The 11,642-nt window shown below is 36.9% G+C and overlaps 3 protein-coding genes and 1 non-coding gene across 4 annotated transcripts; 1 reads left to right on the top strand and 3 right to left on the bottom strand.

Annotated features, from left to right (window-relative positions):
* The first annotated feature begins 1,370 nt into the window (after window positions 1–1,370).
* LOC103416429 (uncharacterized) lies at window positions 1,371–4,548 on the top strand. The gene is made up of 3 exons (XM_029107871.2): window positions 1,371–1,907; window positions 2,587–4,055; window positions 4,233–4,548. Exons 1-3 carry the CDS (start codon window positions 1,593–1,595, stop codon window positions 4,432–4,434), a joined length of 1,986 nt encoding a protein of 661 aa, XP_028963704.1. The 5' UTR covers window positions 1,371–1,592; the 3' UTR covers window positions 4,435–4,548.
* A 1,228-nt stretch (window positions 4,549–5,776) lies between these two features.
* Window positions 5,777–5,990, bottom strand: LOC114827230 (small nucleolar RNA U3). Its single transcript, XR_003776448.1, has one exon. It is a non-coding gene; the product is annotated as a small nucleolar RNA U3 (small nucleolar RNA).
* Window positions 5,991–6,096: 106 nt separating this feature from the next.
* Window positions 6,097–7,409, bottom strand: LOC114826730 (uncharacterized). The gene is made up of 4 exons (XM_029107510.2): window positions 7,281–7,409; window positions 7,002–7,195; window positions 6,550–6,619; window positions 6,097–6,462 (listed from the first exon to the last, which is right to left on the bottom strand). Exons 1-4 carry the CDS (start codon window positions 7,317–7,319, stop codon window positions 6,334–6,336), a joined length of 432 nt encoding a protein of 143 aa, XP_028963343.1. The 5' UTR covers window positions 7,320–7,409; the 3' UTR covers window positions 6,097–6,333.
* Window positions 7,410–7,488: 79 nt separating this feature from the next.
* On the bottom strand, window positions 7,489–10,350 carry LOC114827088 (uncharacterized). The gene is made up of 5 exons (XM_070805351.1): window positions 10,002–10,350; window positions 8,332–8,403; window positions 8,126–8,215; window positions 7,822–7,864; window positions 7,489–7,725 (listed from the first exon to the last, which is right to left on the bottom strand). The coding sequence occupies exons 1-5, from the start codon at window positions 10,188–10,190 to the stop codon at window positions 7,586–7,588; spliced, it is 534 nt and encodes a 177-aa protein (XP_070661452.1). The 5' UTR covers window positions 10,191–10,350; the 3' UTR covers window positions 7,489–7,585.
* Between the last annotated feature and the right edge of the window lie 1,292 nt (window positions 10,351–11,642).

Here is an 11,642-nt window from a genome sequence, read left to right as displayed (position 1 = left end):
CATGTAAAGATAAGTTCGACCTTATAGGGTTTAGAAAATTCTAAATACATCTCAAATCAGTTTTAATGTGTATATCCCAAAATTATTTATCCTCTTCAAGACTTCAACTCTTTTTGTCAAAAGCACTTTCACCTTCCTTTGTAGAACACATCCACTGATGACTAATTCATAAGGGCCATTGTTGACCTTTATCGTCAAATGTCTCTCAACTGGTTGTCGGCAAATAGGGTAGCGGTTTGTTTGGAATCTCAAGAGCTTGTCACACACATGCATTGCAGCAAGAAAAGAAGCCCAACTAAAAATCAGTCAAGCGAAAATCCACCATAAATTACACTTAGGTTGATTCAAGTAGATTAGTTTTGCGAATATAGGATAGATATCCAAGTCATGGGCGGGATGGGATGCCTTGGCCTTCACAGCTATAAGACATATATCTAAGTAAGCTACTTTTAGTAACTCTATATCCTCAAACATTGAGAAGTTAATCCTAGTTCCGAGGGGCCGCTTGAACTTCTGGCCTAGACTGTGTTCAAAATGTACAGTCACAGGTGGACGAAGGCTAAAATGTATTGTCATTTATGGAATTCACTTGGGAGCTGCCTTAACTTATGGCTCAAACTGTGTTCAAAATGTACTATCACATGTGGATGAAGGTTAAAATGTATTGTCATTTTTTGGACACACACCTTCACTAATCAATGTTCACTAGTTAGAAAAAAAGTTGAGCAAATCCTTGTTGCCAAAAAATAATTTAGGGGAAAAAAGTTGAGCAAATCCTTCATGACATGAATGATTTTGTATCAAATGACATAAGAATAAAGAAACCATTATGAAGAGAGTGGAGTGTAAGTAGAAAATATGGAGTGTATGTAAAAAATATGGAATGTATGTAGAAGATGTAAGATGTATGTTAGGAGTGTGAGGGTATTATGGAAAATTACGTAAAGTGTAATAGATAAATTTTAATTGAAAAAAACATATATGAGATGTGTTAAGTATATTGGGTATATTCAACAATATGTGAGGCGTTAATACAACAAATAATAATTTAACCTCTTAGACAATCTCCAACCCTTGGGCTAAAAGTCAAATTTTTTAGCCCGGAAAATTTGGCTTTTAGCCCAAAAACATATTTTCTACTCCAACCCTTCTGCCCTAAAATTTTAGCCCGGAATTATTAAAAAATGAACTTAGGCTAATTTTTTTCTTAAATCAATTTAAAAAAAAAAAATATATATATATATATATAGATTATTGTAAATTAATTTTATGAACATTTTAATCTAAAAAAATTTAAATTCAGATAAACATTTGTCATTTAGCCCGGGGGAAGCTGGGGGTATTTGACCCATAAATAACATTTGGCATTTATTCTAAAATTTTAACATGTATTGAAAAGTGTTTTGGGGAAGGTAATCTGGCTTTTAGACCAGATTTGGAGATGATTTTAGGAGATTACCACCGTATCACGAGTGATGAGAGTTGAACATAAAGTGGTGGGAAGTAGGGCGATCTAGTCACTCTGTGCCCCTCATCACTCAACCGCCCTATTCCACCACACGCATCGACAGCCACCAACCCTGAAAGTGGCGATGGAAATCCCGATGGATGTGATAAAGCAGGTGCAGATCTCGCTTCGGAAAGAAGCGAACATGTCGTCCTACGACCCAGACGACACGCCGTTGCCCAATCTGCCTTCGGTCGAAGAAACCCTGGCGGAGTTGGATCCATCGCCGCCGTACCTGAGGTGCAAGCATTGCAAAGGGCGGCTGCTGAGGGGCGTTCAGACGCTAACCTGCGTCTTCTGCGGCAGAGAACTCTGCAAGGACCTCCCTCCTGACCCCATCAATTTCCGGGATACTTTTGGGTACCGGTGGCTGCTCCAGTCCCTGAGCTTAAGTGGATCGGTATGCGACTTGATTTTCTATCTTTTGTTTGGTTGATGAGAAAATTGAGATTAAGATGGGGAATAAAAAGGGGATTCTTGTTCTATTTGGTTGATGCGAAAACTAGAAAGAAACGGAATTTGAATTATCAATGCGTTCTTGTGGAATGAAGTTCTGTTTTTCAGGAAAAAGCAGGGATTTTAACAAATTATTTGTTTTGGTGCTTCCGGATGATGAAAAAGATCGAAGCTTTGATTGTTTTAGTGTACTTAATGTGTTTTACCAGCTTGTTGTAGCCACCCAACGGAGTAATGACTTCGTTAATTGCGTTTTCTGATTCGAAGCTAATTGAGTTAATCTACAGTGCATAGAAAACTAAAAAGCTTGAATGCTTAAAGGCGATTCTGAGATTATGCAGAGATGTAGAAATAATACATTGTATTTGTATATGATTTGTATCAAAATCTACTTAGTGAGATTATAAGCAGATCACACTCGAAATTTTGTAGGTGCTACAGATTTGTAGTCCATTTTTTCAGTAACCATATCATGTATGTGGGAAATTATAGTTGTCTGCCTATCATTTGTTTGCTAGAAATGAGGATTATTGTCCTCTCGTTAACGTAAATTGTAGACTTTGATATTAATTTTGTGGGACTTCTTGAATACTTGGGGTGAAGTTTGAGACTTTGGTTTGCAGGAGATAGTGGATTTACCTATTGGAACAAATGAATTAAACAGAGGACAGACTGCACGGAAGGATGAGTTAAGTCTGTCTGATCTCTTAAATCTTGAAATAAAGTGGACCTCTAGGCCAGAGAAAATTGAGACTGATCTCTCAAATGAGACCCCCAATCTGCCCAAATTACCAGATTTGGCTGGAGTCAATCTTGACAACTTTTTCTTTGAAGGAAACAAAGATGATGCTTCAAGTAGTTCTGAAGAGCTGTTTGGGTCTAACACACAGATTGTCAGTAAAGAGAGTTTCCAAGGTCATGAAACTCTTAGTTTGTTTGAGAATGTAAAGCCTTTTGAGACAGTTGTGCAGACTACTGAAGGAGAGAGTGGCGATTCTGGTTGGGCGGCAAGTTTTCAGTTTGCTGTTTCTGAATCGCTTCCTCAAGCTTCTGGAAACCTTCCTCAAGCTTCTGAAACCCTTCCTCGAGCTTCTGAAAACCTTCCTCAAGCTTCTGAAAAACTTCCTCAAGCTTCTGAAAAACTTCCTCAAGCTTCTGAAAACCTTCCTCAAGCTTCTGAAACCCTTCCTCAAGCTTCTGAAAGCTTTCCCCAAGAATCAAAATCCCTTGACCCCTTTGTGGGTTCCACGGTGGATCTTTCTACCCACATAGACACAGTATTTGGGTCTGTAGTGGACTCAACGAATGAAAAATCAAACCATAGTTTGACTGGGTCTACATCCATGTCGACCGACTGGTTTCAAGATGATCTGTTGGGCGTTTCCAACTCTGGGTTTTCTGGAGGGCCCGAACAGTTCGAAACGCTTGCGGAGGTGAAGGGTGGTGTCCAAGATAACCAATTGCAGACCACTAGCAGCAAGGCTTCTGATAATAAGACTACAGATAAAGATGATGATTCATTTGATGCTTGGAATGATTTCACAAGCTTGAGTAGTGCACCAAATCTTGTGGATAGCTCTGTAAAACAAAATGGTGTTGATTGGGTTCAAGACAACCAATTGCAGACCACTAGCAGCAAGGCTCCTGATAATAAGACCACCGATGAGGATGATGATCCATTTGATGCTTGGAATGATTTTGCAAGCTCGAGTAATGCACCAAATGTTGTGGATAGTTCTGTAAAACAAAGTGGTGTTGATTGGGTTCAAGACAACCAATTGCAGACCACTGTCAACAAGGCTGCTGATAATAAGACTACTGATCCGGATGACGATTCATTCGACGCTTGGAATGATTTTACTAGCTCAAATAATGCATCAAATCTTGCAGATAGTTCTGTAAAACAAAGTAATAATCAGACAACACCTGTTGATCACACTTCAGAAGTAAATTTGTTCGGCGCAGCTAGCAACTCTGGTGACTTGGATTTTGGTAGCTTTTTGCAACCAGATTTATCGGCAGGAGCATTTAACAGCTCCAGCGGTTCAACTGTAGTGGATGGAGCGCAGCCAGAGCCTTCTGTATTAGACAGGTGCGTGTATAAGCCAATTTATATGGGTGCTATTATAACCTCAGAATCCTGTTTGGAGCCACCGTGGAATGCTATATTTGCTGTTTTCAATAATCTCATACACGAAGCTTCATGGAAAATGTATCGGTACATTCTTTGATGAACATATCTTAACCACCTTTTCTGTTGCGTGTTTAGGTTGGCTGATGCAAGCACAAACAAGGGAAAAAAATCTGAAGATGTGGCGGGGGGCGGAGATGTTTCCAGTGCAAGAGCAGGATCAAAATCTGACGATGTGGAGAGAATACTGTCACAGATGCATGATCTCTCGTTCATGCTCGAAAGCACTCTTTCAATGCCTCCCAAGCAAGACGAATTACATCCCCCTTCTAAAGATTGAGACGGAATTCGTTTATGAGGTTCTACATGATGGATGTTCATATAATTCTACTTCTGTTTGTTCCCAATTTTGTATTTTATTATTTATAATATCGTGTAGAAATGGCATTCGTGACGTGTTTATCGTGTTCGTGTTGTTTTTATATCATACCCGATAGCTTAACGGGTCGTATCTTGTAATATCCGTTAAAGTAAACAAGTAATATGATCCGACCCGAAATCAACCCGTTAATATTATTAGGTAAGATGATCCGATTTGTTACCCTGTTAAGAAAAATATATTTTAAATCAATAAAAATGAAAATGAAAAACATAATTTGACCCAAAAAAAAAGTAAAACATAATACTAAATTAGTATATACATACTAAATTTTGGAGTTGATCATTTCATGAAAATTGTAAAGTTTTTCATTACGAGTGATTACATTTTGCACATTTCTACAATAATTATTATTAATTTGGCACTCAAATAAAAAACACTGATCATGAGATTTGGAGGGTTTTAAAAATCTAAACAACCATGTAACCATCGTCTAAGTGTTGATGATGCAATTATAAACGTTTGTTATGCTTTCATATTTTTCAGACTTATACATTAATGATTATGAATTTTGTTTATTTTGAACTCCCTTAAAAGAGTTTGGATGGTTTAAAAATTCAAACGATCATAGACTCATCCTCAAAGTGTAGAGGATGTGACTACGAGTGTTTGCATATTTTTTCATATTTTTCGCACATGTAAATTAATTATTATAATTTTTTTTAATGTGTTTTGTATTTTTAAATTACTTGATATTTTTATTTTTAATGTGTTTTATAATTTTTAATTTCAATCTTGCCTATAATATAGTATAAAAATAAATAAATAAAAAAAACTTAAATTTTATAATTTATATAGAATAATAATTAATAAACAACATATACATATTCATTATATTTTTTGTATTTTATTGTACGTTTTTTTTTGTAGTTAAAAAAAATAAAATTATCAAAATAACTTTTTTCTTATCGTGTCGAAACAAGTTACTCGCGTGTCATTCTCGTGTAAATCTGTTAAGGACCCGTTATTATCGTGTGACCCGATAATGATCCGATTAGTTATCGTGTTGATTAGAAACCCATTATTTTCGTGTCGTATAAGAAATTGTCAGGTCTAAGAAATGCTAAAGCCAGACTAGAAAGAAATGAGAGTATTGAGTTCATGATTGAGAATGGAAGACATATACTGGAAGTATTTTTGACCCGGCGATCGGAGACGGGATGCAATACGGCGGGCACAATGCCTCTGCCCGGACGGAATGTGAAATTTAACCGAAGAAAAAACCAAAAAGGTTGGGGAAGGGGGTCTGTCAGACAACCGTGTGACCACCCCAGCCGGTTGTTACAACGGCTGAGAACGATCATCTACTGCTCGAATGATCCAAGGATCACAGTGCTGTTAATCACGCTCTGATCGCACGGTCATGGTTCATCCACCAGACTGGGGTTCCTGTCTCCTTAGAAATCAAGGATACAGATGTACAACCTATAGAACAGATCCTGTTCAAGTAAGGTCGTGACCAATGAGGCGCGAAAGAGCTTTATAAAGTCTATATCTTCTTCTCAACTAGTCGATGTGGGACTAACTCAACCAATGCCAAAAAGCAATAAAAAGCAAGGCAACTTTAACACAAACAGCGGTCTACAGGTACATTTCAGTCTAGGAAGAACATTTTACAGCAGTTCGACAACAAGTACAAGCGCTAATAACATGGTACAGTTTAAAAGTAAAATTACAACAACGAAAAACAAAGTGCACATTAGAAGCAACATATTACAACAGTTTTCAGTCTGCATGGTTTTGGTATTTCATCTGTGGTGGGGATTGACCAGCATGGGTGATGATAACATGGTTCGTCTGCTACTCCTGTTCAGTCTTCACCGGGTGCCCGTTTTCGACCTCCGCGCCTGCGTCTGTCGGAGGAGCCCTTCTCGTAGTTGTAAGACACTGAACAAGTCGTCTCATACATGCCATGGATGTTGGGTCGTCCTGGAAATTAAATCAAGAAGAATTGTTTCAGTAAAAAATAAAGGGGCTGTGGGAAGAAATCCAACAAAAAGTGTTCGAAGAACTTACAGCGATGAGGTTAATGACTTTAGGATCCTTCAAGCTCTTAGGAAGACACAAATTTCTGTAGTCGGCGTCCCTGCAATGAAAAATTCAAACACCAATTAACAAATGTAATAATGTTCCTCGTTTGCTGACTCGATCTGGACTCGACTATTTCAACTAAATTAGACTAATGTCATTCGGTAAACTTATAGATAAAGTGGAGACCAGTCTAACACATTGTATGTTACTAGTCTTATTTAGAGTGTTGCAAGCTCGATCCTGAACTCGAATATTTTAGTTAAATTAGACTAAAGGACAACGGATATTTAATGAACTTGAAATTGTTGAGACTGGACTAGTTAATTGTATTAGACACAAATATATTAAAACTTGCTCGAACTCAATTCCAATCTTGTCTAGTCCGAGACTCGCGATGAGCTTAGACCTGGAAGTATTAAGTATGAAGAGTAATTTACTTTTGGCCTTCTGCGAGCCTCATACAGCAACGAACGATGAGTTTAAGCAGCCGGAGGGAAGGCTCTTCTGTAGTAATCCTGTCGAGCATCTTGGTAAGAGCTTGAGTGACTACGAAAAAACGATCATGGAAAGCGCAGCAGTACTTCTGTCCCTCAGGACTCATCAGAATCCTCTCCATTATGAATGTGGCCACCTGCATATACAGAAAAAAAGATTTTTCAGCATAATTAAGTTTAGAAATAATTAATTATTATAAACTTCCTTTGTTAGTTTCTTACAGTTTTTGACAGTCCAGTGCCAACTTCAATGCAGCGCATGCAATGGTAGAATATTTGAGTTTGAAGAAGGAAAAGAACAGTCTCTTCATCATTGTCCTGAACCGGGGAAAAGGGAAATCCAAATTTAATTATGTCATTATGTTAATGAACATTCAAGCTCATAGAAAGACATGAAAATGGGATATATAAGAAGTATAAACTATTTGCAGGACACTAAACAAACAATAAAGAGGTGCTAAATCGTTGTTTGTATATGGATTATTGTTTGGATTAAATATTTGTAACTAGTTTCATCTGTGCATTTCTCAAATGTAATCCATGATTCCATATGTACATGCCTTGACAAGGGCACCAATAACGCCTAAGCTCGACAGCCTTAAGTATTCATGAGGCTTGTCCTTTTCGGTCGTGTTGAGGAAAGGGTAAATATAGAACGGCACAATAGCTGCAAACAAGATCAAAACTCATTTAAGTTTATCATTAATTTTGGGGTCATAAGAGGTCACGGTTTATACAGATTTATTTAGCAAAAGAAAATTACCCCGGAGGAATGGCTCTCTTGTCTCAGGATGAGCAGCTATGCACTGTTAAAAATCAAAACCAAATTCACAGTAGCAAATGTCATTAGCTTAACACAAAGGAAACATGATGATTTAACCAAAATCACAGTAGCAAAAGTCGTTAGCTCAGCAGCTACGCGCACCTTTTTGTTATTGTTCAGTGATTCTTCTTTAATTTACTCAATTTAACCAAAATAAACGCAACTGTGTGAAACAGAAAAAGAGTACTGTGGAAATCATTTTACTGTAGACAAATTGAATTAAAATTATTGTGAGAGTACTGACCTGAAATAGAGAGAGAGTATTGCATGCCCGATTTGATGATTCCTGAGTAAGATTTGGGGTTGAAAGTAAGCGGTACACTGCAATTATTTCCTGCAAATAACGAAAAATATGAACGAACTAAATCATCGTAAATTTTAATCTGGGAATTCACTCAATTTTAATTGAAATTTATTAATTAAAACAGCCAAGTGACATGCATGCCATACCTTCAACAGCGTAAATGTAGTACCAAATGAGTGCCACAGTAATGGAGCCAAGTCTTCACGAATTTCCCTAATCTGAACTTAGAGAGAGTGATAATTATCAATAAGAACTTTTTTTCACTAGGTAAGATGTGAGTTAGTACAAGTGTCGTTTCCTTTAATGTGACATTATTTCACTGTACAAGCTTCATAATTAAAATTGTTTATTCTTCTTATCATCATCTAAAGATCATCTCTAAGGAAATTATTTCAATTTGAAAATTATGTAGTCATCTATTTATGTCAAACAAATCGACAATTATGATGAACCATCGATTTGTTTGACACATATGAATGACTACACATATTTGAATCATATAAATTTTTCTACAGATAGATTTTTAGATGATGACAAAGAAAATGAATAGTGTGACATCCCACATCGTCCAGGGGAGTGATCCTTAAATGTATATTTCCATCCTTACCTAGCACGCGGCATTTTGGGAGCTCACTGGCTTCGGGTTCTGTCGAAACTCCGAAGTTAAGCAAGAAGGTGGCCAGAGTACTCCCATGATGGGTGACCACTGAGAAGTTGATCGTGAGTTCCCAAAAATAAAATCGTGAGGGCGTGGTCAGGGCCCAAAGTGGACAATATCGTGCTACGGTAGTGGTGCGGGCCTAGGAAGTGATCCGCCTTGGGCTGGGATGTGACAAATGGTATCAGAGCCAATCCCTGGCCAAAAGTGTGCCGACGAGGACGTCGAGCCCGTAAGGGGAGTGGATTGTGACATCCCACATCGCTCAGGAGAGTGATCTTTAAATGTATATTCTAATCCCTACCTAGCACGAGGCTTTTTGGGAGCTTACTGGCTTCGGAACCCGAAGTTAAGCGAGAAGGTGGCTAGAGCACTCCCAGGATGGGTGACCCACTGGGAGGTTGCTCGTGAGTTCTCAGAAACAAAACTGTGAGGGCGTGGTCAAGGCTCAAAGCGAACAATATCGTGCTACGGTAGTGAAGCGGGCCCGGGAAGGGATCCACCCCGGGCCGGGATGTGACAAATAGTCCCTATTATGACGTTTTATATTGGCTACTTATGTCAATTTAATGGGAAATTGAGGAAAAAGTATTATCCTTATAATAAATAAAAAATTGATCTGCTAAGCGTTATATCTGTACATAGTCCATATGCATGTATCATATGAAGCAACCCCTTGTCATTACCTATATTTTCACAACACTCCATAGTTAGATGAAACTTGAGGTTCTGTATAGAAAAACCCGCAATTATCCTCTAATTTTAATAGCTAATTTGCACCTCTTAATATAAAACCTCTCTATCATCAGTAGGAACCAACAAAAATGGGGTAAATAAAAACATTTAAAAGAAGAAGTCAATCACTAAACAAGAATTAAACAGAACTGCACCATAAAAAATTGCTGCTCCCTAAAAAATATTAATTTTATAATTATAACTTGAAAAAAATCAGTGTACGTGACACACAAGACTCTGAGCGTGACATGCAAAGCCACTGTTGATGCAAAAAAAATATAATTGAGGTAATAAACCAAGAAATACATGTATATAACATGCAATTCGATTAGAAAAGAAATAAGGCAAAAAAAAAAAAAAAAGAGAGAGAGAGAGAGAGGGAGAAAATTATCATAAAAGGAATATATGAATTATGATCGTGACCTTAGAGAGGCGTTGTAGGGCATTTTCTCGGGTACGATCATCGTTAAGCTCTAGAATCAACTGCTCCACAGGAACCCTTCTGGACTGGTCGCCGTCACCGGGTTGGGGTGGCCGGGACGCAGGTTGACCCGCTTGGTTTCCCGGTAATGACGATTGATCGGCCAACAAAGACTCTGGAAGAGTAGCCATGGTTCGAGAATTTATTTGACAATGTAGCACAATTAAAGAGAACAAAAAACCAGGCACTTGTATACCTTGGTCTCTTCAGATCTCAATTTCTTTGATTACTGTGTGTAGTAGTGAGGGAAGAGACTGAAGAGATTGGTATGGACGCGTTTGGTTGGGACTTGGACTCTCAAAAAAACCTCTTGGGTTTTATAGCCTAGCAAAAGGTGTCCCTTTGCTATTTTCTTTACATTTTTCCATTTTTTTTAAATTTTGTTTTATCCTTTTTTATCCCCGGAATTTTCGCGATATTTATTAATGCGCATCGCTTGTTCCACCCCGGCTTTCACCCACAGTAAATGCGGCCCGTTGTTTTTCGTGAGTCACGTACATTGCATGCGAGAAAGCGCGTCGGTTGAATTAAAATTCTTACATCTGAGAGCCCAGATCATGCTTAATCATAATACAATGAACTTACGCGTCCATCATTCATTTGTCTCTCGTCCGTAATTAGAATATAATCATAATTCTAAATACAATTACAAATATCGTAAACGATAATTTAATGTCATAGTGTGAGTCAAAATTCTTAGTTTTTGTTGGATTTAGTCAAATTTTTGTTGGATATAGTCTTTAAATGCATATCATGATTTTACATGATTTTTTCGTTGCAAAAAAAAAAAAAAAAAAAAAAGGCTTTTTAGCCAAATTGCCCTTGAGATGACATAACTCTTTATTTTGATCATTGAAATTTAAAATTGATAGAAATGATAATTGAGTTTCTCTACCATTAATTATTTTGGTACTTTCGTGAAAAATCTCCGTTAAATAAGGAAAAAATGACAAATGTATCCTCTATCTTTGTCATATTATTTTGGCCCATTGTTTATTAAATTCAGAGTATATTTGTCATTTTGGTTCTAATTTAACAAGATTTTTCATAGAAGGACTGTAGAAAGACCAAAATGATTGATGGTAGACAAACTCAGGGACCACTTCTATCGATTTCAAATCTTAATGACCAAAATAAAGAATTATACCAATCTCATGGACTATTTTGGATAAAAAGCCTAAAAGAAATGAAATATATATATATATATATATATATATATATATATGACATAGTGATTTATTTACAATAAATAGTGGGGGAATAAATTCTTTTTGAACTCACTTTTCACGAGATTCGAATCTAAAACCTCTCACGTACAAGTAAAAAGGAATATTACTACACCATAATATTATGTGGCAAATATTTCTTCTTTTACAATGAAATTTTTTTTTAAATGAATGTAAACACCAATGGTAATGTACTTAAAACTCTACTCTGTACTCACACTTAACACTATTTTACCTTGTGTTGTAACTCAACACATTCCACTTCTCTTCTCCCAAATGTCATAAAGTATATCCAAAAAAAGGTTCACTAAATATAAATGAGTGGATCTTCCTTGAAGATTATATTTTTATTTATTA

This window comes from Malus domestica, chromosome 09, assembly GCF_042453785.1.
Source record: "Malus domestica chromosome 09, GDT2T_hap1".
NCBI lineage: Eukaryota > Viridiplantae > Streptophyta > Magnoliopsida > Rosales > Rosaceae > Malus > Malus domestica.
The sequence above is the reverse complement of the archived record's forward strand: the minus strand, read 5'-3'. Positions and strand labels throughout refer to the sequence as shown.

Bases quoted from the DNA above. Each gene is read 5' to 3' on its own strand.
- LOC114826730 (XM_029107510.2), bottom strand. From the start codon at position 7,319: ATGCGCTGCATTGAAGTTGGCACTGGACTGTCAAAAACT. The intron at 7,196-7,280 runs GTAAGAAACTAA...CTGTATATGCAG, and splicing joins GCACTGGACTGTCAAAAACT to GTGGCCACATTCATAATGGA. The intron at 6,620-7,001 runs GTAAATTACTCT...TTTTCATTGCAG, and splicing joins AGGCTCGCAGAAGGCCAAAA to GGACGCCGACTACAGAAATT.
- LOC114827088 (XM_070805351.1), bottom strand. From the start codon at position 10,190: ATGGCTACTCTTCCAGAGTCTTTGTTGGCCGATCAATCGTCATTACCG. The intron at 8,404-10,001 runs GTCACGATCATA...CTCTAAGTTCAG, and splicing joins CCCTACAACGCCTCTCTAAG to ATTAGGGAAATTCGTGAAGA. The intron at 7,726-7,821 runs GTAATTTTCTTT...TCTTGTTTGCAG, and splicing joins AAGAGAGCCATTCCTCCGGG to CTATTGTGCCGTTCTATATT.
- LOC103416429 (XM_029107871.2), top strand. From the start codon at position 1,593: ATGGAAATCCCGATGGATGTGATAAAGCAGGTGCAGATCTCGCTTCGG. The intron at 1,908-2,586 runs GTATGCGACTTG...TTTGGTTTGCAG, and splicing joins CCCTGAGCTTAAGTGGATCG to GAGATAGTGGATTTACCTAT. The intron at 4,056-4,232 runs GTGCGTGTATAA...TTGCGTGTTTAG, and splicing joins GAGCCTTCTGTATTAGACAG to GTTGGCTGATGCAAGCACAA.